General features: G+C 45.6%; 1 protein-coding gene and 1 long non-coding RNA gene across 12 annotated transcripts in view; one reads left to right on the top strand and one right to left on the bottom strand.

Moving 5' to 3' along the window:
• The window catches only part of LOC105099863 (probable ATP-dependent RNA helicase DDX60), a 77092-nt gene extending 57224 nt beyond the window's left edge, over positions 1–19868 (bottom strand). For 8 of the 9 annotated variants that reach the window (XR_010376708.1, XR_010376709.1, XM_064475966.1 and 5 more), the window contains exons 1-10: positions 19744–19868; positions 15066–15170; positions 14817–14886; positions 14046–14235; positions 12631–12972; positions 10939–11055; positions 9700–9861; positions 8215–8373; positions 4090–4231; positions 2942–3097 (exon numbers count right to left, since the gene is read on the bottom strand). Coding sequence is in view for 7 of the 9 variants with exons in the window: in XM_064475966.1 (XP_064332036.1) it covers positions 2942–3097; positions 4090–4231; positions 8215–8373; positions 9700–9861; positions 10939–11055; positions 12631–12972; positions 14046–14235; positions 14817–14886; positions 15066–15093 (1366 nt within the window). In the remaining 2 variants the exon portion in view is untranslated. Of the gene's footprint in view, positions 1–2941; positions 3098–4089; positions 4232–8214; positions 8374–9699; positions 9862–10938; positions 11056–12630; positions 12973–14045; positions 14236–14816; positions 14887–15065; positions 15171–19014; positions 19035–19743 lie in introns of those variants that run through there. The other variant, XM_064475962.1, reaches the window with a different exon arrangement.
• LOC135318543 (uncharacterized) lies at positions 19816–26123 on the top strand. 3 transcript variants are annotated; one of them, XR_010376712.1, is made up of 3 exons: positions 19816–19949; positions 20715–23535; positions 24452–26123. It is a non-coding gene; the product is annotated as an uncharacterized LOC135318543 (long non-coding RNA). The 3 variants fall into 3 exon arrangements; XR_010376711.1 differs by lacking the exon at positions 19816–19949 and having other exon boundaries at positions 19957–21278; positions 22821–23535; XR_010376710.1 differs by lacking the exon at positions 19816–19949 and having other exon boundaries at positions 19957–23535.
• The last annotated feature ends 230 nt before the right edge of the window (positions 26124–26353 follow it).

Genomic DNA, 26353 nt, shown 5'->3' with positions numbered 1-26353 from the left:
CTGTATATATGACAGCTGGCTAACGAATGCCTTTTTATCTAATATCTGGCTCCTAATTCCAGGTAGGCTGCCTATTACTCCCCTGATGCTCACTGTTCCAGTGTCTGCCTGATACCTTCCTATGAGCCCTACAACTCTACCTGGGCACCTTCCTCTTACAGCTGTGGGTACAGCCAGCGTCCTAAGGATTTCATGCCCCAAAGACTGGATGGAAGTTGCAGGGTAAATACCCTGGCTATCTTGCTCTTTGGGTAAGACATCTCCCAAGTGATTTGCACACCGTTTGAAAATTCCTAGTATAACTTACCTGCAGTTGCCTACATGGAAACCTACTCGTTAACGCCCTGCATGGACTATGTTTTCTCCCTGGTGTTACCTAACACTCCCTTATTTGACCTTCCCGGGGCCAACCATCTCCTCGAACTCAAGAGTCTTTGTCTAGGGGACTTATCCTGACTAAGGGCAGAGGATATATATTCCTCCCCTGTCCTCTGAAAACCATACTTGTAACTACATCCTGACTTCCCCTTAGCTTTCCTTCACATTCCTTCTGGGGTCATTTTATTCTTCCTGAAATTCATGATGCAGAAATATCTTCAGCTGTGACAGGATGATGGATAAATCCATGTTTGTACTTTTGAAAATGTCCACTTTACTCCTTCATTCTTAAATTACATGTTAAAAATTATATATAATTTCATTATGTTCTGATTTCTATCACCATTACTGGGAAAGTCTATTATCAGACTAATTTTTTCCTTTGTAAGTAACTCTTGATTTTTTTAAAATACTTATTTTTCACATTCTATGATTCTGTTGCATTGTGTCTAGCATGGGTATTTTTCAGTGTGCATGTGCAGTTGTTAACTGACCCACTTGGGACCCATCGTATGCCCTCGACGTGCAAATTCTTGTGTTTCATCATCCAGGCAACTGCCCAGCCATCATCTCTTCAAATACTGCCTGACCCACCTTGGCTCATTCTCTGCTTCTGAATCTCCAAATGAATGAAAAGTTACACATCTTCATTCTATCTTCCATGTCTCTTATTTTTTCTTGTTATATCTTTTTTATTTGAAATTACAGCTTGAGGTTAAACTGACAAGGGTCACATATCTAAAGTGTACAATTTGATGTTTTGACATATGTATATATTCACAAAACCTTTACCACAAACAAGAAAATAAATATAAACATCTTCAAAGGGTTTCTTGTGTGTCTTTATAATCTCTCTCTTCCCTCCTTCCCTGACATCTAGACCCTGTCCAGAAATAAATCACTGATATGATTTCTGTAACTATAGATTAGTTTGCATTTTCAAGAACTTTATATAAATGGAATAATCTATTCTCTGGCTGCTTCCACTCAGCATTATTATTTAGAAATTCACTCATGTAGTTATTAGGTCTGTATTCATCCCTTTTCATTGTTGTTATATTCCATTGCATGGTTATATAAACATGTTTTCTAGTTGATAATGTCTATCACAAAGAAAGCCACCATAAACAGTTATATACAAGTCTTCGGACAAAATGTTTTCATTTCTATTAGGTAGAAGCCTAGTATTGTGTTATTCTGCACTCCACCAGTAGTGCTGCTTCACAGCTTGCCAACACTTGCTATGGTCAGTCTTTCAATTTTAGTCATTTTAATTTTAATATTTTCTCCTTTTGTCAATTTGATTACTACGTGCCTTGGTGTGTTCCTCTTTGGATTGATCCTGTGTGCAACCCTGCAATTCTTGGACTTGGGTGACTGTTTCCTCTACCAAGTTGGGTAAGTTTTCGGTTATTATTTCTTCAAAAATTTCCTCAGGTCCTTTCTGTCTCTCTTCTCTTTCTGGGACCCCTGTAATGCGAGTATTAGTGTGCTTCATTCCATGAAGACATGGAAGATATAACTTGTATTTTATAATTTTTATATCTATTTTTTTTGCTTGTTTTGGTTATTTTCAAATGTTTTCCAGCTTTATTGGGATATAACTGACATACAACATTGTGTAAATTTAAGGCATACACTGTGTCATCTCTATTTGTACGTGTAATTCTTGTGACCTACTTCTAGTTCACAAATTCTCTCTTTGGCAAAATCCCGTCAGCTTCAAACCTATCCGCTGACAGTATTTTCATTTCTACAACTTTGGCTACTTTACAAAGTGAATGAAGTGTTTTGTATCGTGTTGTTATTTTCTCACATTTCAAATTTCCTATTTTATTTCTTTAAACATTTTTAAACACACATATAGTACATTCTACTTTGGATAATTACAAAACCTGAAGGACTTAAGAGTTCCATTTCTGTAACTTCTTATTTCTCTTGGGACTTATTTCTTCTGCTGTTTTATAAATTTGTGTTTACACTCACATTTCACAGAGAATCCTGTAAAACCAGGGTTTATCGTGTTGCTCTTCTATGGAGAATGTGCCAGATTCCTTTGATCACTTTAAGGTTATTTTCTGGCTTAGCGTGGTCCTGACCCTGATAACAGAGTAAACCAAAACCCAGATTCCTGGGAGAGCAGACCTATAATTAGAAATTCTCAGAGTGATCTGCAGATCTATCTCTTCCTTCATTTGTTGGCTCCTGAGATTTCCCTCCTATTGTTTTGAGCTCAGTTACGATTTTATACAAAGATGTTTGGTGTCTTTTAGCCAGCATTTCACTTACTAACACTTTCATACTGACAGAAATGGAAATCACATGTATCTTGCTTTTTTTAAAATTGACAGCAGTATTAGTTACAAGCAAAACATAAAACTTCAAAATTACAGTGAAAGTATTATTGCCCCAAGGATATGACAATATAGGTAATTTATTGTGAAAATGCACAGCACCAGGAAAATACATGTACCTGCAACATTTAGTTAACAACGTTCAAATGTTTCAAAACATTTTCAGAGGGATGAGGCTTTTCTTTCAAATTAATTCAGCAATCTCTTACCTTTGATCAGTGATGGAGCCTTTTTAAGAAAAGGAAGTTGTGTTGTTCTCAGAGGAAATGGCTTTCCAACATCAAACTTTCGGACCAACTTTGATACAGTATCCCAGAGGTGTTCATAATCCTTCGTAATGACATTTCCCAAATTCAAATGTAGACCTATATAAGAGTTAAAAGTGGTAAGTACTAAAAGTCATTCACACATACACAGATGCACTTACTTTGACTAAAGTCATAGAACTCTAAAATACTTGTCAAACAGTGACATTTTCAGTGAGTTCCAAACTGAACCTAAAGGAAAATGATCCCTAGCGTTGCCTGTGAGACTGCACACCTTAAAATTTATCTTGTTCCCCTATTTGATAACTAAGTATTAAAATTATAACTATCTTAACTAACAATAACAGATGGTGAACACCTAACTATTCTTCAAGGTAGTAAGAAATGTTATGTCACACATAGCTTTACAATCAATAAAACAGAATAAAAACTATGAGTTTTCAAAAGTTAGAATGTTTGCAAAGAATTGCTAAATGTATCTGTAGCTAACTCATTCCAGTGTTAGCAATATGTAGGAACCAAAACTTAGTGGTTTTGCTCAATTAGTAATGTTGCTTCACAGTACTGTTGATTCACGGTAATGCTCAGTTATACTTCTCTTAAAATGTGTCTTATTTTTCTTTCACTATTAATAAACAGAACATTTATTCTCATAAAATGAGGCAAAGAAAAGAAAATTAATTACATATAACATATAATACATGTATATATATATCAGCTTTATCTTTGGAAAAAATTTTAAATTCCCTAAATATCTAATAGTAGTAGAAGGATTCCATTAATGTTATGAAAAAATGTTATGCATGTATTTAAACGGAAAATTCAACTGTTACCTAGAAATGCCAAGTTCCCAAACACATATTGTTTGTAACAATACTTGTAGAGTAATATTAAGTTAAAAATGTTTTAAAATACATTCACTCTGATTGCAAGTAAGCAAAACTTATATACATGTATAAACAAACAGTGGAAAGACGATGACTGCTATGTTATATGTTGGAAGTATAGAAAAATGATTTTGAAGTTTTAAATCCTTTATAAGGTCTACCTCTGGATAAAAGTATACTTATTATAATATACTAAGGTGGTACCTTGAACATTTTCTTCTTCATAGTAAAATGCTATGTTTTTCAACAAAAGCTCATCACTTAAGTCGGAAAGGTGAGTTAAATTCAGATTCCAAAATTCAAAAACATTTATATTACTTAGGATGAAATAGTCACACCAGTTTTTCTGAAAATTGGAAATAAAACCAAGTTATTGACAATTTTTACATTAGCAGTAAACTCTAACATGGTCTTGAACACGTAGGGTAAGGTAGCCAGGCTCCTCCTTTTCTTACTGATGTGAGCCCTTCTGGGCTGGTTAATGATGAGTGCTTTACACTTTGCAAGGTTAAAGCTAAAATAAAATCAAACTAACCAAAAAATGAATTCATCATAGTTCTGTATTCTGAATCATAGAAATCTGTATTTCATGCCTAATACATTTTTTTCTCCTACTGTAACCCACAAATCCAAGACTACAGAAACACTGCTTTCAAATGTACAATATTTACTTAGGATTTAATGTTTTCCATTTTATTTCCAGGTCAAAAGAGCATTAAAAAAAATAAGGAGAATTTGATCATTCAAGGATCTAGAAGATGCTGAAACCTTCAAACTCAAAGATTCCCATTAGCCTACATCATTGTGCAGCCACAGAGTTAACAGAAGTGCATCTGTCCCCCCACCAGTCACAGGCAGGATGTCTCCCCGAGCATGCTTAGCACAGAGCAAGGCAGACAAGAGTTCAGTAACTTCTCTGAGTGAGTGGAGTCATCCTTTCGTCAGTGTTAGAGTCTGAGGAGTTAGGTTCAGAGGGAAAAAAAGGCCAGCTCTCTGCACTAAACTCCCTTACTGATAAAACACTCAGGCTCTCCTGTCATCTCGATCGATGTGGCACTGCATCCAGAGTAACCCAACAGAAGTGTAACACAGGCAAACAGGCAAGTTGTAAATGTTATTTCAAATCTTCTGGATGTCACATTATAAAAGAAACAAGCTGAAATTCATTTTAACTTATTTCATTCAACCCAACATATCCAAAATATTATCATTTCAATGTGTAATCAATATAAAAATATTAACAGAACAGCTTACGTGTTTTTCACACTAAGTTTTTGAAATATGGTGTCTCTTTTAGACTTATCCACATCTCAAGTGCCCACTGTCCACTTATGGCTGCTGGCTACTGCGCTGGGCAGCTCCACTCCAACCAGGTAACTCAGGACGGCTACCTGTGGTTCCTGATTAAATCATACATACCAAAAAGGCAGGGACCTCCCACCTCAACTGTAGTTTTATCTACAAATAAAAACTGAGGAGATTTCCTAAGAGCCACGGAGCAGTGATTCTCAAAATGCAGCATAAGCCTCACCTGGAAAGGTTATTAAATATGACAGATTGCTGGGCACCATCCACAGAGATTGATCCCATGGGTCTGGGTGGACCCAGGAATCTGCACTTCTAACAAGGTCCCAGGTGATGCTGATACTGTTGGTCAGGGGACCCTACTTTGGGAACCACGCACGTGAGGTCTGTCCCCACCCCCAGGCCACAGATCCTTCCCCATCACACCACTGAGTCAGCAATAATGTGTGAGAACAGAACACCAGAAGTCCCCGACGTTACTCACTCCATTTGACAGGCACCACAAGTGGCCTTCAAGTACCAAGATTGGAGCAAACATGAAACCCTTCCTGCAGTTTGCTGAGCTGCTCAGTTTCTCCAGAGACCTCAGAATATGCCTTTTACTGCCAAAATGTCCGAGGCTCCCTGAAGTTATGCTTCCTGGTGCCGGTGCTACCCAAGTGAAGCTCAGAGAAGGGGGAGACCAGAGGAGGGGTGAGGGGTCATCAGCTGCTCCCAACATGCGGGGAGAGCAGAGGGCGTGGGAGGGCACAGGCTTAAGATGAAACAGGACCTCAACCTGGTCATTTGTTAGCTGCCCACTAAGGGGCCACTTAGCCTTCCTGAGCCCAGGTTTTCATTCACAAAACGAGGACATATGAGGAGTGTTGTCTGAATGAGGTAACAGAGGTCAAGGACACACTTAACACGGGCACGGAATAAACAGTGCTCTTCCCACATATCTGGCCATCCACACCACTCTAGTTAAAGAACGATGTTTTCTACCAGCCAAGACCACTGAGCATGTCCTGCAGGGTCCCCCAAGAACATCCCATCATTTAGAAAGACTCTGTACTATTCTTTTCATTTAATACCCACTGTGCATTAAAAAACTGTTTATGAAACTCAGGTAAGTGAAAATTACACATACAGAGCACTCCTTTACATCTGTAAATCAATACCACAATTAATATATACATACCATTCAGTAGTTGAGTACATGTAATTCAACCGACACAAAGTTGGCAAAAAATTAAGTATTTCTCGAAAGTAAATTTACAGCAAAACTTATAGCACAACATTGTTGACGCTGTATCATATTATTTCAGTGTCTGACGTACAGTATCCCTAGGCTCAGCGTACTGCCCTGGCACGACTTACACTAAGATGCCTGAAGTGAATTAAATAGGTGCTAAAGACAGGATCTCTATCCCTTTAGTGAACCACAGTCTGCCTCTTCCTGATGGAAAATGCCAAGGAAAGGGTTCCCCAGTGGGCTTTGAAGTACATGATCCTGTGTCCCCTGGAAGTGCTCATGACTGCAGACCCAGGCCCACCCCTCCACACCTGGACTGGAAGTGCTGCCCGCACACGCCATGAGCTGCCACAGCAGACATCGCTGAGGCACCACCAGTGAAACCAGCCCAAACCAACAGACTCGGGTTACCTGACTTCTTTGTTTCTTAGGAGAAGCCATCCTTCTCAGACTGAGTGGAGTCTTCTCATTATCAGGTACTAAAGCATCCTGCAGTTCCTCCTTAATGTAAATTTTAAAAATTCAGTATCTGTCTCCCCCGCAAAACAGGGCTCTATGACAGTGCTGGGGGTGGGGGAACTAGGTTCTCAGTTTCCTCCCTAGGACTCATGCAGCGCGTGTGCGGTGGGTCGACACCTGTAGACTGGCTTCCTAACTGACTGGTTCTAAAGTACTCTCCCTGAGCACTTGGATTCTAAGTGTCAAGATCCGTAAAAAAGGTCTGCTAATCCCATTTCTGGGCATGGAGTCCCCAGATCAAAGGGAAAGACTCACACACGAAGAACCCGGGAGCAGCAGCACCTATATAACACAGCAAACGCCCTCTTCACTTCCCAGACCGCGCTGCGTCCATCGAAAACAGCCAATAGCCACCACAGAATGAGTGGAGTGAGGGAGAAACTGGGAAAACACGTGGAAAGAAAAAAAGTATAGACTATACATTATATATATCTTTACCTATAACTATGTATAGTCCCAATGTTAGAAACAATTACACATAACAGAGAAAAACCTACGCATTTACACCAAAAAGAATAAACTGAAACATCAATGGTGACCAGCACTGATTTGCGTGGGCTCCTGGGTAAGGTTTTCTTTCGCTATTTTTTTCAAGTCAACATATTTTCTCTAAATATCCTCAATACTGGACGAAAATAATAAACAATCAGACTGCTTTCCTCAACGGCTCTCAAGAGCAGAACACAACGGTCACTGTTCTCTCCCAGTTGACATCACAAAACCCTGATTTTTCTTTTTCTTTCTTTCTTTCTTTTTTTTTTTTTTTTTTGAGTGAAGATTTATTCAGAGACGCACACTCCAGGGACAGGAGATGAGGGAAAGGCCACGGGTGGGGCTCAGGCTGAAGAAGAAGCAAGAAGCAGACGCCCCCGCAGACAGGCGGGCTGCGCAGCGCAGAGGACAGGGCCAGGAGCCCTGGCCCTGGCCCCCAGTCCTGACCCGGCCCCCGCCCCAACCCTGACCCTGACCCTGACCCTGACCCTGACCCTGGCCCTCGCCCCAGCCCTGGCCCTGACCCCGGCCCCGGCCCCGGCCCCGGCCCCGGCCCCGGCTCCAACCCTGACCCTGGGCCTGACCCGACCCCGGCCCTGACGCAAGCGGAGTGGAGAGATGGTCCCCTCAGGCTGAAGACGGCGCGCGGCCGGTCCTACCGCAAACACAGCTGCTGGAGTTCGGAAGGGACTGACCAGGCCACTGACCCTTTCAGGCGCCCGCGCTGACGTGGCTCCCACACACCAGAGACAAGGCCCCCTGGCCGAGCGTCCACTCACCATCTGTAAGGCGGTCTGAATTTCCTCGGTCCAGCGGGAAGCCACGACTCTGGTGCGGGCTCTCTGGGGAAGAGGCGCGCGGAGCAGGAAAACCGCAGCGAGACAGCGCAGCCTGCACAGGTCCTCCGCCTCCCTCAGGGCCGGGCCGCGGCGCTCCCCCTGCACGAGCCACAGAGCGCGTCAGGGACCGGCGGCCGCGCAATGCCGCGCGACGCTGCGTGGGGCTGCGTGGGGCTGTGAGAGGCTGCGTGACCCTGCGTGACCCTGCGTGAGGCTGAAGGACGCGGCAGGACGCTGCGTGACCCTGCGTGACGCTGCGCGACGCCTGGGCAGCCCTCGAGCTGCTCCCCGCGTGCGGGCTGCCGTCACGCACTGACGCCCCGGTTCTGAGCAGGCCGGTCTCCCCACGTCCCAGGGGCGGGCTGTCTTGGTGACGCGCGGCTGCCGAGCGGCCCGGGCTCAGGAGCCCTCCCCGAGGCTGTCCTCTCCCCCGGCCTCGTGTGTACAGCTGGCGCTGAACGCGGCGCGGCTGGGAAGGCGTCCCCGGCGGGAGCAGGAAAGGCGGGGGCGCATGTAACCTGGCCACCTCCCGTGCCCGCGGGTTTCGGGGCCCCAGACGCAGAGGGTGCAGCGCCTCCCCGGAGCGAGACGGGCCTAAGGATGAGCCGCTCCAGAGACACTGGGTGTAGGTCACTTGGGTGGTACCTAAGATGACCCGCCTAGCCCCGTGGGGACGCGCCACCAGGACACGACTCACACAAAGGACACAAGAGAAGCACGGTGAGCCCCGCTCATTTCTGAAACTGCGGAAGAAAGAGACAAAACTTCGTTTTTCCTTAGTGAGAATCTTCCACGGCAGCAGGGGGACCCGTGTGTGAGCGCGTGTGCGCAGCGCAGGGACGGCTGCTCAGCGGGACGGTGAAGCCGCGGCGGCCTCTCAGCCGGGGAAGGCTCGGCCCTTCCGTGTCTCCCCGGCAAGGACGGGAGGCAGGATTGCCGCTTCCAGGACCAGCGGAACCGGGACGAGACAGCCCTGGGTTCACGCCACACCGCATTTAACAGTTGGGATTGAGGACTGCTCCCCGGACCCGCTGAACCTCAGCGTGCCCATCCGGGAAATAAGAATGACAGCGCCCCCTAAAAATGCTACTGTGAGGATTTAAGGGCAGAAGGGGTGTGAGGAGACCCGAACCTCGGACGCGTGGCCAGCTCTCACCAGTGCCAGCTCCTTTCTTCCGGGGAGGACTGGACAGATTTGACTAGACGTGGACTAAGGGAAACGTGCAGAGTAAAACACCAAATCGTGTAACGGCACCATCGATGAGTCTTAGAAACAAATTCTATCGCCTCCCCCACCCCTTGTTTGGAAGTTCGTATAAATTAGAGAAATAAAGTCAATCAAACGAATTGGGGAAATGAAAATCAATAAAATTTCAAACATGGAGAACCATGGTGTTGTATTTCACAGTAAAATAATGATCGCACCTGTTGGGTGTTAGTTTTCTGAGCAGCAGGAGTCTGCGACCTATTCTCTAAGACGCTGTGGTACAAACTCAAGAACAACGAGCATGAAGTGACACAAAGAACTCGTCGAATGTCAGACCCTTCCGGCCACAGCTCCTTAAGCAGAGAAATCATTTCACGTGCCTGTCACAGAAGGAAATTGTAAAATACCAGGATGTTCAGGAAAACAGTTTAAATCATAAGTGATCTCACTGGAAGAAATACAAAGAACACATTTGATGACACGAAACTATAACTATTCCTATCTAAAACAATAAAATTTACCATGAGAAAATAAAAAGTATTTCAGTGAAATTATTAAAAACTTCAATACGTAGGAAGCTCCTATAAATCAATAAGAAAACAACTAAGCCTTTAGTAAGAGATGAGCAGATAATTCACCAAAGAAATACAAATAAAAATAAAAGTGTTAACCTCTTAAGTAACAAAATGAACAATTAGCATATTTTTTACTTCCAAGTTTGCAAAGTATATCTTAATGATAATAGCACTGGAAATCATATGACATGTCATTTCTCTTTTACTTTATTGATAAGAATATAAATAGGTACAGAGTTACTGCAAAGCTATTTAGTAAAACATAAGATTATCATTAAATATGTTGATACTTTTAATTGACTACTCAAGTTCTAGGTACCTAGGTTAGGTAAATACCACAAAATATGTACCAAGATTTAGGCATCAAGATGTTCATCACAGAGTTCTTTTTTTTTCTTATTGAAGTACAGTCAGTTACAATGTGTCAATTTCTGGCGTACAGCACAATGTCCCAGTTACGCATATACGTACATATATTCGTAACTGTGGAGTTCTTTGTTAGAGCCAATTTTCAAACAATTTAAATGCCAGGCATTAGAGAAATAGTAGCACCCAGTAAAAAACAAAATTTGTGAGGAACTTTTTGATAATCAGAAAAAGTGGTCTATTAAAATCTGTTGCTAATATGTTTCTCAGTTTAGTTCCTTTTGTCTGTAAAAAGGACATCAGTGCAAATGTAAGTGAAATACAAATAATGTCTGAGCTTAGTTAATATTGTTACACTGACACTAACACCCTGGCTGGACAGGTGCACGTGGTCACACCAGGTGCTAAAATGCAGGGAAGCTGGGGGAGGGACACGTGGGGACCCTGTACTACTTTTGCATCTTTTTTTGTCATTAAACAGTTCAAGTCAAGAGTTTTTTTTTAAAGTTTCAGTACCTCTTCCATCATATTTTCCCATTTGAAATTTCCAAAAAGATGTCCCAATGCTAAAACTCGACATTCTTCCAATTTCTTAATCAGGGTTTTATAAGCATTTTCAATGTTATTCTTATTCTGTAAAAGATAGGCAAGTCACATAAATTGTCATAAATAAAGTATCACATTACTTTCCAACTATAGACAATCATATATTAAAGATATAATTGTTACAATATATTTCTAAATTAAAAAATACACTAAAGTAATTATATATCATCAACAGTGCTTTTCAAGTCTGCCAAACAGCACTATTTTGTCTTTGCCAAATCAATTTTTGTCTGCGAATTTGGTCCATTTTACTTTTTTAACAGCTTTATGAAGGTATAATTAACATGACACAAAATTTGCTCACTTTAAGGGTACAAATCAATGACTTTTGGTAAATTTACAGAGTTGTGCAATCATCAACACAATGTAATTTTAGAACGCTTTCAACATCTCAAAAAGAAACATTGTACCCATGTAATGCACTGTGTCTTATTAGGAAAAATTTCAAACATACACACAGAGAAAAGCGTTAACACTCCCCCCTCCCCAGTAACTACCATTATCAACATACACTGTATCTTCTTCAGCTTTTTACATGGTCCTCAGAATGAAAGTGAAAGATCCTCTCTAGGGTGAGAGTTCAGTAAGTTAGGAAATAAATTATTTTACCAGAAATAAAACCCTCCATTAAAAAAAAAAAAAAGTTTTCCTGAAGGATAGATTGGGAAGGAAATTCGTAGGGACATTTCAAACTCAAATTCAAAAAACGGTCTCACAGAGTAAAAAAGGGTGAGTGGATTACAGGACCTCCTCTCAATACAGAAACAAGTCCCAGGGCTGTTTCTGCTCACAGAGGGCACCTCGAGTTGGAAATGGTTTAATGATTGGAGTTCTATCTTATACTTCATTACAACCATCCAGATGTCCCCAATATCATGAGGGGTGTGACCCTAAACTCAAAAAGTGAAAAGTGTTAACTAACTCAAAAATCATTTTGATGAAATAGAGTCATCCTCACATTCTAAATTTGTTCTAAGCAGCGAAAATTAAACAGAAACCAGATTTATTTATAAAACTGGTGAGCATTTTTGACTCCCAAAAGTTCAGTACAGTAATTACTAATTATACTGATATAGCAAAATAGTAAGATCACGGAATTAAAATTCTCAATACTTTGAAAGCTCTATTAATGATTTATTATTAAATAAACATATTTCACTTCTTTTCCTTCCTCCTCAACTCTCTCCATGGTTGTCTCATGAAAAGCTGTTGTGTTAACCATCATTTCACTCATCTGTGGCTCCAGCACCCCACACCACAGGGGAGCATATGCAGGCAGGGGGGTCAGAGGCCTCTCCTCAGACCCACTGTGTGTTGACAGTGAGCAGACTACTTACCTGTGACCCTGACCCTCCCTCACGGGGCTGCTGCAAACGGTAAATAAAATGGCTCTCTGGAAGGACCACACACTAACTCCTGTCATGGCCGCACGTGCCCAGTAAAGGGCTGCATTTAGGGTTACAATCATCATTATTATTACTTCTCTATACCTCTCTGTGAGACTGGTGATAATTCCCATAGGAGAGGCAGAAATAAAACTGAGTCAAGTAATTTGGAAAATTCTGTGACATTCCAGAAGCCTGTCTTTGAGACGCAAATTACCTTCTGGAAAAACATCTGGTTCTTGTGCTTGCTTGGCATGAAATACGCATAAAGTCGTAGGAAGTCGGACACCTGGCCCGAGGAGAGCACAGCATTGACCTTCATCGCCCAAGACTGAATGATTAAGAAGTTGAAGAGGTGTGTCTGGAGGTGGTTCAGGCCTTCATCCGCCACTATCAGGAAATACGGGTAACTGTCCTCCAGGAAAGTCTGCCACTCCTGCGACAAGCACCCAGAAAAGGTTGTTCGAACGTCGACGGTGGTATTGTGCTCTAGGTGGAGAATTAAAGCCCTCCTCAGAGGGAGAAGTTCGGGGAAGTTGAAATATGCGTACTCAGCATCCTGTGGGGGTGGGGGGAGGGGTGGGAAGGACATAATTGTGAAATTAGCACTTAGAAGTCCACCAGTTTTGTAGGTTAGCACGCACCGTCAAAGTCAGTAAAGGACTAGGTTCCACCAGTTCTGTTGTTTTATAGTCACAAGAAACAGACCCTTGAACCTCGACAGTCAGGTCGCAGACACCACGCATCGTGATTGGGGTCTAGATCCACGTGTCCTCTTTAATTCTGTGGAGTGGGTATCACACTTTCCCTTCCCGCCCTAATCCTCTTCCTCTCCAAGCTCACTTCAGAAAGAAAAAGGGGAGGAAAATACTTAAGGGCAAATGGTGGATGTAAGTTAAGGAGGACCACGGGGGGGGGGGGGGTGCGGGGGGGGGCGGGAGATTGTGAAACAGCACAAGTTTTATCAACAGACATGCTTAGTGCCCATCAACTGAGCCGCAGGCAACAGGCCAGCCCTTGCTCTTTATTCAAAACACTGCCCGCAAGCAGTCAGCAATGTTCAAAAACCTAACATTTTGTGGACCACAAAACACACCAAAATCCTCAAGAATAACACAGTGGTTACCTTTAGGGGGAGGAGGTAGTATTATACATACATAATACAACATATGTATGTATTCGAAATTGTTAACATTGTATTAATTATATGCACAATCAATCTCTTCCCTGGGAGGCATTTACTACAGAGCCAATAGCAACGAAGCACCACTGCTGAGTCTGACCACCTGCTGGGCTCAGATAAACTGATAGCTGAGTTTTGAAGACAGAGGTTGTTCTACCTGGAGCTGGAAGATTAGAGCCCAGAGACCAGCTTGGCCACTGCAGAGATTTCTCACCTCCTCCAGGGACCAGCACATCCTCACAGGAAAGTCCCATCAATGCAAATAAAAAATAAAAGTAAATGCAGTAACTTCTGGATCCTGGATCATGAGGACTTTTTTGTCTATTCTTCTCTTTAAATTTTCTGAATTTTTTAGACATATTTCACTTGGAAATAAGAAAAAACTACTTACAAAATAATAAGCAGTTTTAGTTCTCAAATCACAGAAAACAACTCAAGTGTCACGTTACCTTGAAGAAAACGATGGCAAACTGTCCCCCTTTACTGATAAGATCCACAAGGTACCGCTCAACCAGGTAGAAGAAGTGGAGATTCTGTCCCGGCTGGAATGACTGTGCAAGGAAGCATGTGATCAGCAATGCATCTCCATCAATCAGGAAAAATTCTGACTCAACAAAGTCATTGAACAAACTGTCATAACTAAAATGAAAACAGTTGAAACAAAAATTACATGTAGACTCCATCAGGCCCAGAGGGTGACGTGATGATATGATAATATTCTCTTATTATCTTCTCATCTTTATCACCAATAGCTTGATTTGCTAAGAATTTTCTATCGGGCTCTATGCTCAGACTTTCCAGAGACATCCACCCACGTAAGCGTCCTTCCTGGGAAGAAGCAGAATCATTCCCATTCTACAGGGAAGGAAACTGAGGCTGGAGGGGAGAGCAAATTCTCAAAGGCCATGTGGCAGGGCGTGGACTGGACTCAAGGATTTAAACATCTCTCTCCGAATACAGACCTCCCGCTTAATCAGTCTCATCCCTTTATAAAACTGACAGCTGTGGGCAAACAGCAGGAGAAACTATGTCCACTGCCCATCAAACGGCTGTAAAAGTTCTGTGTTAAACAGTCATATATATATATATACACACAGTAGTCTAACATATACACTGAGATAAATGATTGACAGACAGACAGATAGGTATCACTTTAAGGCCAAACAGATACACAGGAAATAAGATGTTCACCTCTCTTGATTTATTACTATAACACTCACTTAGCTTTCGGCATTTCAGTCAAAATTAACTGGGACATTTCCTTTAAAAACATCATGTATTTTTGTGAACCTAAGGGAAAAATGTTAAGAGAATGGATTATTTTCAACCAATTCTTTTTTTAAAGAGCTATCATTTACAAAGTATTTGAGAAAGAAACAGCAGTAATGAGTTATTTGAATCCTATTAAATCTGTGTAGCTTACAGAATCATCGTTTTACAACTTATGAATATCTTAAATGGAAAATTACCCATTCTTGCTGCTCCCTGTGTCTCCATAATATGAACTGGAAAATATTAAATATAGCAAATATCCTTTACTGTGGCACCTCCAGTGACTAATGAAAATGGCAGACCTACAAAGAAAAGAAAAATTAGAAATTCATTATTCCATCAACAAATTGTATTTAATGACTTCAGGCGTTAAACAAAACATTAGGCACCAGGAATACAAGAATGAATGAAAGTCAAAATGCTGTCAGTTTCCATGAAACTTAAAAGACCTTCAGAAAAGACAAGTACCAACCAGATAATCATATGAATGGTGGAAAATTGTAAATGGGACAAAGTCAAAGAGGTCAGAGGAATCTTCCCTGAAGAAGACATACCTGGGCTTCTGAAGGAGGAGCTGAGAATTAATTAAGCAAAGGGGTGGGGTGGGGGTGGCATCCCAGGCAGAGGGAACACCAGAACCCCGTGTGCAAAAGCCTCAGGGCACGAGGGTGTGTGGGCAACTTGGGTCCTGGAGTGAGACAGTGAGAGGGGAGGGCCATGGTGAGGGGTGTGCACATCACAGGCCGGTCACGTATTCTTCATCCTAAAATCCATCTATGTTTCTAAGCAGGCAGTCACATGACTGGCTTTGCATTTTGAAAGACTACTCTGGCCACAGCACCAAGAACAAAGCAAAGTTTCAGTTGGTAAGGCAGAGGGGAAGCCCCTTTGAATGATGGGAGAGTTGGATGTAGCCCAGCTGGATGGTAGCTGGAGGCACACGTTCATCTTAAATATTCCGAAGGTGAGTGTGATGTGATCTGGTCAAGGATCAGATATGGATGGAGAAGAGGAGGCTCAGGGTTCTACCTGATGCAACAGGACGGACGGAAACCTTGGGAAAAGGCAAGCTCCAGGGACTGATCCTGAGTTCACTTGTGGGTAGGTAGGCTGGGCCTGCCTTGGAGACTTATTGTAGGGTATGTCGTGCACGTAGCCAACTGTGCAGGTGCAGCAGTCAAACATAAGGCTGGGCCAGACCTGAATGTGAGAGAGTGTCAGGGTCACGCTAAGTGAGGCCCTTGGTGTCGACGACCTGGCCTGGACAGAGATACGCAGCATCAGAAGAGAGAATATCAGATTCCACAAGATGCGCTGGGTTGATTCACAGCCTCCCAGGTGTTCACGTGGCCCTTAACATCTCGGGAATTTTTTCATCACACCCCAGGACAAAATAAATACCTAATAGTTTATTTATTTAGTAGTTAGCTCCAAACAATTAATAAGTCCTAACAACTTCGTTTGAAAATAGAATGCACATACAACTGAGAGAAATGGTATCAGCATGACTGGGACATTGTTCTGCACATCAGAAATCAACACATTGTACAGACTTCAATAAAAAAATAACAAGTAATAAAATTTTTTAAATAAAAAAGTCAACAATCACCAATGAGATGTGCGTGCACGTTGGACACTGTGCAACTTTTTAACAGCAGCCGTGGTCGCAGAGTAAAGCCCGCCTTCATCAGACAGGTAAGGGACTCCACATGGCCTACGGGACACTTCCGATACTAAACTTGACCCTAACACTCACACCACTGCGTAGAATCTACAGTCATTGTACCCAGTTCTCTCTTATTTAAGGGAGAGGCACGCAAAAGAAAATAAAACCAGCTACTTTGAATAATAACCATGAATGAATATATATAAAAAATTAGAATCACTAGACATTTGAGGGGGAGAGAACAAAAAATAAGAAGCCAGATGAAGAAACATGATTCCAGGACAGAACAGTCCTTTAAAAAGCTCTAATTAGAGTTCTCAGTAATCACAATGACATTAGCTAGTAAGATAAGATCAGGTGCTGTTACTATTTAAAAAAAATAACAAGAAGTAAATGCTCATAAAAATGTTAGGTATATTTTCAGAAAAAAAATTATGTGCAGGTCAACGGAATGGACATGCTGAAATTTCAAGTTAGTTATCTAGGAGTCAAAATTCAGAAAATTTCTTAGAGAAGACAGAAACAAAGAGATGGAAAACAGAAAAATTACTAACATACAGAGGCTAGACCAAGAAGTTCTAAATCCACTTCAGAGTAACTCCAGCAGGAGAGAAGTACGACTCCAAAATGGGGTGGGGATAAAGGTCATCATAGATCTACCAGTTTCAGTGAGATAATGGTACTAGACCAGAGTTAAAGAAAAGTATGCATTTTTAGATTGAAAAGTTTTTCCAAGTACTGAGCACAAACAATGACAGAAGAGGAAAGCACGGGCAGACACAGCTTGCTGAAACCGGAGGGCTCCAAGACACAGAGAAAGACGGAGTCCCATGAGGAGGTGTGAGGCAGAGGCAGACGGGAGCGACAGGTGGCCACTCTGACCCTCATTCAGAAATCCAGGACAGCAGAGGCAGGTTACTTACTGTCCCTGCATCTTGCCTGATGCATCTGTAACATCGGGATGGACAATAATATTACTCCACTCTGGCTGTCTTCTCCAGCTACTGAAAGTATACAAATCGATGGAAACAGTACCTGGCACACAGCTAGAACTCATTAAAGTGAGCAGCAGTGCTGGAGGTTTTTATAAAGGAAAATAATACTTTCAGAGGCTTGAGAGGAAAATATTTTGGACTTAGAATTCTGTACCCAAACAGTCGTTCAATTCACTGAGAGGGAAAAAAGACAGTATTCCTAGACATTGCGGAAGTTGGAAATTGCACCAAACACTTAAGTTAAATGACCATTTTATTTAAAGCACAGTCCAGAAAATTGAAGGAAAAAGATCAACGATGAGGACAATAAAGACGCAGGGAGACCCTGCAGGATCCAGAAGGGTTAAAGGAAGCCACAGAGAGGAATGAGAGGCACGCGCTGCTCTGAACTTGGAGACCTCCAAACAGCAAAGACGTGGAAACACGCTTCCCAAAGATGTTGACTGGTCCTACAACGTGCACTAACAAGAACTTCATAACTGCTCTCTACTGGTTTTCCATTTCTGATTCAACATAGAAACCAAAATGAAAGTCATGAAACACTCTAAATTATGACAAACTCTGACAATAGAAAAATAACTTAATTAGCCTCATTGGGAGGTTCAAAAATGGGAAAGTTTCATTTCTTTTAGCTGGAGGTGATCCAGCTAATATAATAAACAGAAACAAAAATGCTATTAGAATATCACCAGTTTATAACTTCTAATAAATTAACAGATCTTGGTATGATAAGCTGTTAACACAACAAAATTAGGGGCAAAGAGCTGCTTCCATATAGAACTACCCCAGTGTGGAAATACTCCAGCCAAAGGGGGAAAAAAAGAAAAAGAAACTCTTAAACCTGAATTTGATCAAAACTCTAGTGGCAAGAACTAACTGTCGTTCAGAAATTCAGAAGACAGAAGGACACGTTAAGTGTTGAAAGATGTGACTAGGAGGAGAATAACAAGACCGAAAAAGAAAAACTCAAAAACAGCCCACCAAAATAAACCAAAAAACAACCCTCCCCCCAAAAAAGGTTATTAACAAATAAATGGCAAGATGATGAAAGAGACTGTAACAAACTTAAAGATGTCTGTCCAATTGCAGTAGCGTCAAACGCTATATGGATTCTGATTTTAACACCTTAAAAAGGAGAGAAGGAAAGGACAGAAGGGAAATCGGGGACTGTGGGTGGAGGAGAGATGCCCAACCCAGAGAACAAGGTCCAAGGGAGGGAGGGCGGAGCCCGCGGAACCGCAGCATGGCGCCCAGACCCCAGCCTCCCTGGTGCAGCCGGTGCGCGTGTGTCCCCTGGGGCGCGGGCAGCGTCTCCCCTGCTGAAGCTGCAGCCTGTGAGGCTCTGCCCTAGGACACGAGAGTCTTCTGCTGGCTCTGCAGACCTAAACCCGCGGCTAAGACCCCCGCGGGGACGCCCCAGCCAACAGCCAGCAAGAAACAGCCCCTCCCCCCCAGTCCCATAACTGCGAGGAGGTGGACCCTTACAGCAGCTAATGGAGCCCAGCCCATGCCTTCAGCCCAGCCGGGGACATGAGATGGGTCAGGACTCAGCCAACCGGCGCCGGCCGTCCCATCCACCAAAACGCTCAAAGAGCGCGTTTCCACAGACTTCAGCCACTGGCGTCGCGACCATCTGTTACACAGCAAGAGGAAACGAATGCACACCCCGTGACCATGAACACTTCCCGTCATGAAAGAAAGAAATTCTTACTGTGCGAAGTCACTGGACCTAAGGGTATAAGGAACCACAGGGAGAGATCTTACGAAAATGCAGATTCTTATTCTGCAGGTTGGGACTCGGGCCGAGATGCTACACGGATGAGGAAGCTGCTGCCCCGTCGGGTCCCACCGGCCCTGCTCGCGCTGACGCCCCCGGGTCTCCCCGGCATCCCGACCCCACACCCGCACCCTGGTGCCTGCACGCCCGCCCCTCACCGCGCTGCTCCGCCCTCGGCGCTCCCCACCAGCAACTTTCCTGCGCCCCAGAGCTCCGCCAGCCCTCGCATCCCCGTCCCACTCGTCCCCCCAGCCCCGCGCCCCACTGCATCCTCTGCATCCCCGCGCTCCCCCCCAATCCCCGCAGCCCCCGGGGCGCGGCCCCCTGCCTCTCCCCCTCCCGCGCCCCGGGCACCGCACGGAGAGCACCCAAGGCCACCTCCCCGCCCCTCGGGTCAGAGACCTCGAGCCCGCCAGGGACACCCCGGAACTGCTCACCCTGGACCTGGACGCGGACCCGCTGCCTCCGAACAGCCGCTGACTCGCGCCCGGGGGAGAGCGGCTGCGAGAGGGCAGGAGCCCAGGTACAAGGCGTCGGGCTGGGCGGAGCCCCCAGCCTGTCTGGTCCGCGGAGAGACTTTCGGTTTCCTTTCTCACCTCCGGCAGTTAAGTTTCGTTTCGCTGCATGGTGAACAGGAGAGCAGGTAGGGAATTCGGGCATCCTTCCCTGCCATCAGTACCTCAGTAACATGCACCTTGGGATCTGGACATAAAAATAGAAGGAAATGAGGCGGAGAAATCCCAGACGTCTAAACAAGATAAGATCAAGAAGAGGCAGAATTAGAAACAGATGAAATGTAAGATCTGTGGAACTTGAAATCCCACCCTGAGGTGCAGGGTCCCGACTCCACCTTTATGGAAAAAGAAAAAGAAAAACAGTTAAGAATAGGTAAACTTGGCATTTCTGCAGTGAGCTGCTGATGACTGTCCTGTGTCAACTGTATTTGGAACTTTCATGGGCCAAGAAATGTCTCTTTTTTTTCCAAATTGAAAGTGCAACATTTTCACTTTTATTTCTGACTTCAGTTTCACTTAATTTCTGCCTGTTGATGTGTGCAGTTTGGATTTCAACATGAGCCTCTCTCTTTACTGTGCTCGTGTGCAGTTTCATGAACACTGTCAATGTGCAGATACATTGGGATTCCAGGGGACAGGAAGGGAGACAGCAGTGGATCTGAGAATCTTAGCAACAGTGAGAAGCCAGGAACTGCCCTGTCCGCAAGGAAAGGAAAGGAAGGAGGTCCAGGCACTCGCTGCTCCACAGGGAGAACAGAGAGCCTTAAACTGGAGTCAAGTTGATGAGGAAAATGGTGGGGGACAGAGAAGGCGGGCTTTTCTCACATCCGGCAGGCTTTTGTTTACTTATTTATCTGTTTGCAAACTTGTGATGTGTTTATCAATGATGATAGAGATATAGAAAACAGAAGACCTTGGACTTGACACAGGACTGGTCTCAAGTGATGCTGTGTTTGCGTCCCTCCTTCACAAACCTCTCTGATGTGCTGGCCAGGGGTAAGCTGGGTAACGCCCCTCCCTCCTCCTGCCCTGAGGTCAGTGCCCTGACTCCTGGAACCTGCCAACATGTGAACTTTCAGAGCCAAAGTACTTCGCAGTGTGAGCCTGGACTGAGGCTTCTGAGCCGAGGAAGTGATGCTGAGTGACTGGTGCAGGGGTCTCCCAGGGTCCTTACCTGGGGGAGGCAGGAGCAGGTGCGGAGAAGGCAGTGCAGTGACGGCAGCCTCCATGGCCTAATGACAGCAAGGAAACGTGTTCTTGTAGAGCCTCAGGGGCCAGCGCCCCTCAGACTGTGATTTCAGCCCAGTGAGACTGACCATCAGACTGTACGAAGATAAATTTGTGTTGTTTCACGCCACTATGTTTGCTGGACAACATGGAAATAATGGAGAGGCTAAAAAAATCCGTGAATATCTGAACACTTATTCTTACATTTATCCTCACGACCATGTCAGGAGGTGTGTACTATCATTTTTATTGTTCCATACACGAGAGAAACAAGGCTTAGAGGGATAACACAGCAGGTAAACGGCGCCAAGATGCAACGCCTGGCCCAGCCCACATGTCTGCCTACAATCTGTTTCCTGACCTCAGGCTAAGGCTTCCTCTCTGCAACCAAGAGCCTTCCACTGATGAATGCTGATGTCATTCTGCTTTCTTTCTTGGTTAAATAGTCACAATGTTAAGCTTTTTAGCATACGTGATATTTTGTGGTTGCTTTGAATTGTGATGACTTGAGGTTTATGAAATGAGACCTCAAGAAACCGCCCACGTGCATTTAAGCAGCACACGAAGCTCAAGTCCAGTTTTCCACCTCAACAGCCTGCTCCCGCGACCATGCAGGACTTTGTCTAGGATCCCAACCGTCACAAACTCCATTTCTCCCTGTCAGCCCTCCCTCCTGCTCCCTGCACGGCAGCCTCAGGGACGCCCAAAATTTGTTTTGTGGGATGAAGTCCAACAGCTGACACTCTGCCCTCCACGAATTCACACGTCCCACTGTTTGAGCTGAGTCACTCCTCCACACACATGCCTGCATTCGATAACCTGGGTCCATTCAATTCTGTTTCACTTTCACTCTGGACACCGAGGGAAGGGAGCCAGAGTGTGTCCCATCCAAGTGTTCACAGACACGGCCGATGCCTTTCCTTTCCCCCTAAGACTTCTGCATATTTTACAATGATGGCTCCAGCCTTCCAGAACTTTCTAGTCTCCTCAAGTCCTTTCTGATGACAGGACGCCTCTGTTCTTAGCCCCTCTCAACTTTAGGGTGATTCTATCTGCAATTCTCAGAGTCTGAGAAGGGTACACCACGCACCACCCAGACCCAACCCAAGTAACCCCATGACAGGGCTGGGTTTCTGCTCCAACTTCTCAGTTCCTTGCTCCTCAGTCTTGTGTCTTCGCCTCTGTTCCATCAGCACAGGGACTGCTGTTCACCCCCTAACAGTCTCAAGTCACTTCCATTTAAAACTAAACGGTCTCCCACTCCATCTCACGCCTCCTCTTTTTGGCCCGATTCCCTCTTGTCTACACTCTATGTCTACACCTCCTCACTCCTCCAAGTCCTCGGGCCCCTTTCCTCTGGAGCTACCCTGAACCTGCTCTGAGGTCACCGGGGATGCCCCAGTGACTGGAAATCCGGGCAATACTCTTTCAGTCCATGATCCACTCACCACTCTCCAACACTGGGAAGGCTTTAGCCACTGCCTCTTTCCAAGGAGCCTCTGCCCCCTCGGTTCCAGTTAAATCTGTTCCTCTTCCTGCCTTCTCTCTTGGGACTCATGGAACTGTTACCCCAAAAGGGAAAGGGAAAAGACCCCAGCTCTTGTCACACCTGAAAGATAAGATAACAGACAGGAGACAGCGTTGTGCAGCAAAAGATTTCACAGGATTTACTCAGGAAAAGGAAAAGCACTCCTCCGAGAACCGGGGGTGGGCGGGTCCAGGGCAGACAGCAATGGTCTTTGTCTCCCTTCCTCCGCTACCCTCGCTTACAGGTGGTCTCTTGACTGGCTGACGGCTCTTGCCCCAGAGTGCTCAGTCGTGCCCGGCCCCAGGGAGCATGTCCTTACGCATGATGCACACAGAAAAACCCAAGGAGGGGGGGCTAAACTGCAATGCTAATTGTATTACGGTGAGCACTGGGTCACGTCTGGTTGGGTCCTTCTGGCTACCCCACAGTCTCCACCCTTGGGTTCTAACCAGTTTCTTGCTGGCACTCGTTTAGAGGAAGTAAAGACCCTTTATGCTGCAGGCGGGGACACTGCCGTCTTCCAGACCCTCCTCCCTCTCCTCCACCTGTCTGCCCGGTACCCCCACTTATCTAACTGCCTAACAGTCATCAGGTAACAACTGTTCAAACAGAAGCGTGGGGACCATGGCTGCACCTTCACTCAAACCCCAGTGAACCTGAGCCCCTGACACTGATGGAATCATCACGCCTCGAGCCAGCATCACCTTCTCACCTGGATTTGTGGAGCAGCCTCTCCCTGCCTGACTGCGGTTTGCTCCTCCAACCCACTCCACCTGCTGTGGGGCCACCAGCGAGTGTGCAGAGCAGAGCCCATCTAGTCCCTGCTGACCGGGCTTCAGTGCTGTTCTGCAACCCAAAGCATGGAAAGGCGGTTCTTTTCAGAGCTCACTCCTCCACCAAGTGACAGTTCGTGCATCCCCTGTGAAGACCGTGAGGGCCCCGAGGGCGCATGGAGCCTGGTAAGAACTTGTCTGTTGGGAACATTTAGGGTGAATCTTCCTTTTATTCAGTCGGTGCTGTTTAGTCTTAAAGTCGTGTTTGATTCCTTAGGGGGAATGGTGTTGGTATTATTCTCATCACCCCCCACTCCCCTGTGCCCAGCCCCAGCCCAGAGCCAGACAGAGGTGTGCAGAGATGTCTCTCACACTGCTGTGGACGTGGGTTGCTTCGGGACTACACCCACTGATCCATGCCTCCTCCCTGAAACCCTCCAACTGTCTCATAGGCCTCCTCTCACCCGCCCTCGAGTCAGGGGCATGGCCAAGCACAAGGACCCCTGCTGGACAGGTGTCACTCACAGCCTGGGCGGGGGGGTGGGGGGGGCAGCACCCCTGGTGCGGCACACAGGCTGGGGAGCAATGATCCTGCTGGGACTGTGGGAGGCAGACTTCGTCATTACCAGAGGGTGGGGTGACCCTGGTTCCCTTAGGAGACGAGACTGTTTGTTTAGATGGCTGTGCTGGCTGGAAGGGCATGGACTTGCTAGGTAAACGCAGCTGGTCTGGCGGGAGAGGAACTGGCCAGGTGGGGAGCCTCTGTTGCATGGCGGGGAACACACCCGCTCTCACCTGACAGTCCCCCAGGGAGCAGAGGTGCCCCTGCATGAGCTCAGGGGGCCCTGGGAGGTTCCCCGAAGCACGGCACCTTGACACGTTGAACATCCTAGCTGGAGGAGCCGGGTGAGCAACAGCAGGAGGGCGGCCACTGGGACCTGCCCCCCACCTCCTCCCTGAAAGGAGGAGCCAGCCCCGCCCTGCCGACTCCCAGACCTGGGGACAGAGGACAACAGGACACAGCTCTCCACCGTTCACTGCCCCCGCCTGAGCGCCTCCAGCCTCCAAGCCTTCACATGTTAACTGTTTCTTTATCTAAAAGGTATAAAGTCTTCCTGCTCTGGCCGCTCCTTTAGGACTTCATCCTCCTGTGAAGGGCCCCGTGTACGTGGAAAGCCTCAGCACACCTGCCACGCTTTTCTCCTTGCTCATCTGTCTTCTGTGCGTTTACTTCTTAGCCAGAGACCCCAGGAGGGGGAGGAGGGCTTGTCCTCTGCTGCGGCAGCTGTGCAAAGCCAGGCCTCACAAGACGAGACCCTAACATCGGCGTGAACTTAGTGGTGACTCAGACTCTTAGGGAGCAGGACAAACGCCTCCCCAGGAAGCAAAGTAGATCCTTGAGGAGGAGGGAGAGAACCAGGAAACGTGAACTCAGAGGTGCCCACCCTTGTGGCCACTAAAGGCAGTTGGGGGTCTGAGTGGCAAGGGTGAGGCGGGATTTTAGCTTCCCCGATGCCTGTGGCTATGGTGACACCTCCAGGCCCATGTGCTGCTCTGTAACTTAAATAAGAGCTCTGGGAAGAGCCCATAGGTCCTCTTAATTAAACCAATTCATCTGGCCACCAGGGGCATATGGACCCTCAAAGTCCCACTGAAATCTTCCTTCGAGAGCGCAGCACGGTTTTCTGAGAAGAGACTTGAACGTCACGGTGGTAACGCCTGGAGCTCCACGGGGACGCAGCATGTGCTGGGGGCGGGGGAGGTTGTCCTGGGGCTGCGTGCTCGCGGAGGTGTCTGTCACCTTGCTTTATACGTGGTCTCTGCAAAGGAAAGGCCCCCCCAGAGCTCTTTACCCCAGAGGGTGTGGATTCTGATGGGGACGGACCTGACAGCATTCGGTGCAGGGCCCCACCTCAGGTGGACTGACTAGCAGGTCACAGCATCAGTCAGGTTAAATAAAATCAGTAAATGCAGAACGTGTTGTCTCCAGAACCATGCAGAACTAAAAGTTGTCAGACTTACATCGATAGTCCGGACGCTGGAGGGACAACAGCCAGGTCTTGACGTTGTCAGCAGTGGAGCAGTCCTCAGTTCACCCAACAATCCTAGGGGATTTCACCCGGGTGGGGGTTAGGGGCTTCCTCTGGACCAGGCACGTTGCCAGCATCCATGTGTCCAGAATGAGCACTTGCATGAACACCTGGAGCTGCTCAGAGGATGATATTACCTGTGCAACATCACCCCTGGGCTCTGGAGGAAGGTGGGGATGGGGGGGGTTGAGACCTCCCCTGCAGAGTGTGTGCAGCTGTGAGGCTGCCGACCCCGGGGAGCCCAGCAGAGGCGCGTGGAGTCCCTCCAGAGACAAAGGCATACCGAGGCCACACAGAACAGATGTGCCATTTCTGTAACAGTGACTTCCAAATGGGCTGCTGGCAGAGCGGTGGGTACCATGGTGTGGAGGGGCTGGGATCCACTGTGGGGGCTGTTAACGCTCCTCCAGTTGAGAACACACCAAAGTGGGTTAGTACCTAGGGAAGAAGTGAGGATAACGAGACCTTCATTCATTAGGCCTTATGGTTAAATTCCTGAAAATTATTTGTCAAAAATGTAACAATTTAGGGGGAGGGTATAGCTCAGTGGTAGTGTGTGCTTAGCATGAAGGAGGTCCTGTGTTCCATCCTCAGTACTTCTGTTTAAAAAAAAAGAAAAGAAAAGAGTGTAACAATTTAATATGATACTGCTTCATGTTTTGTTACTTTTCCTCTGATTAGGGTGTGATTGTTGGTTCGGGAGCTTGCCTAATGTGTGTCATTGTGAGGAATTTCAAGGCTTCTTATTTTTCAGATTTTTTTTAAAAGCCAAGATAGCTGCATGCTTTCTTAAAATTACAATGCCAACACCTTTTATTACAGAGTTCTCTACTTAATTTGTTTTTGTTTCAATTATGTAATTGTAACCTCAATATTGAATATACAAATCACAGATAAGCATGTAATTAATAAAT

The sequence above is a fragment of the Camelus dromedarius genome, chromosome 18, assembly GCF_036321535.1.
Source record: "Camelus dromedarius isolate mCamDro1 chromosome 18, mCamDro1.pat, whole genome shotgun sequence".
In the NCBI taxonomy this organism is placed as follows: Eukaryota; Metazoa; Chordata; class Mammalia; order Artiodactyla; family Camelidae; genus Camelus; species Camelus dromedarius.
Note: the sequence above shows the minus strand (reverse complement) of the source record. Positions and strands in the feature narration are given on the sequence as shown.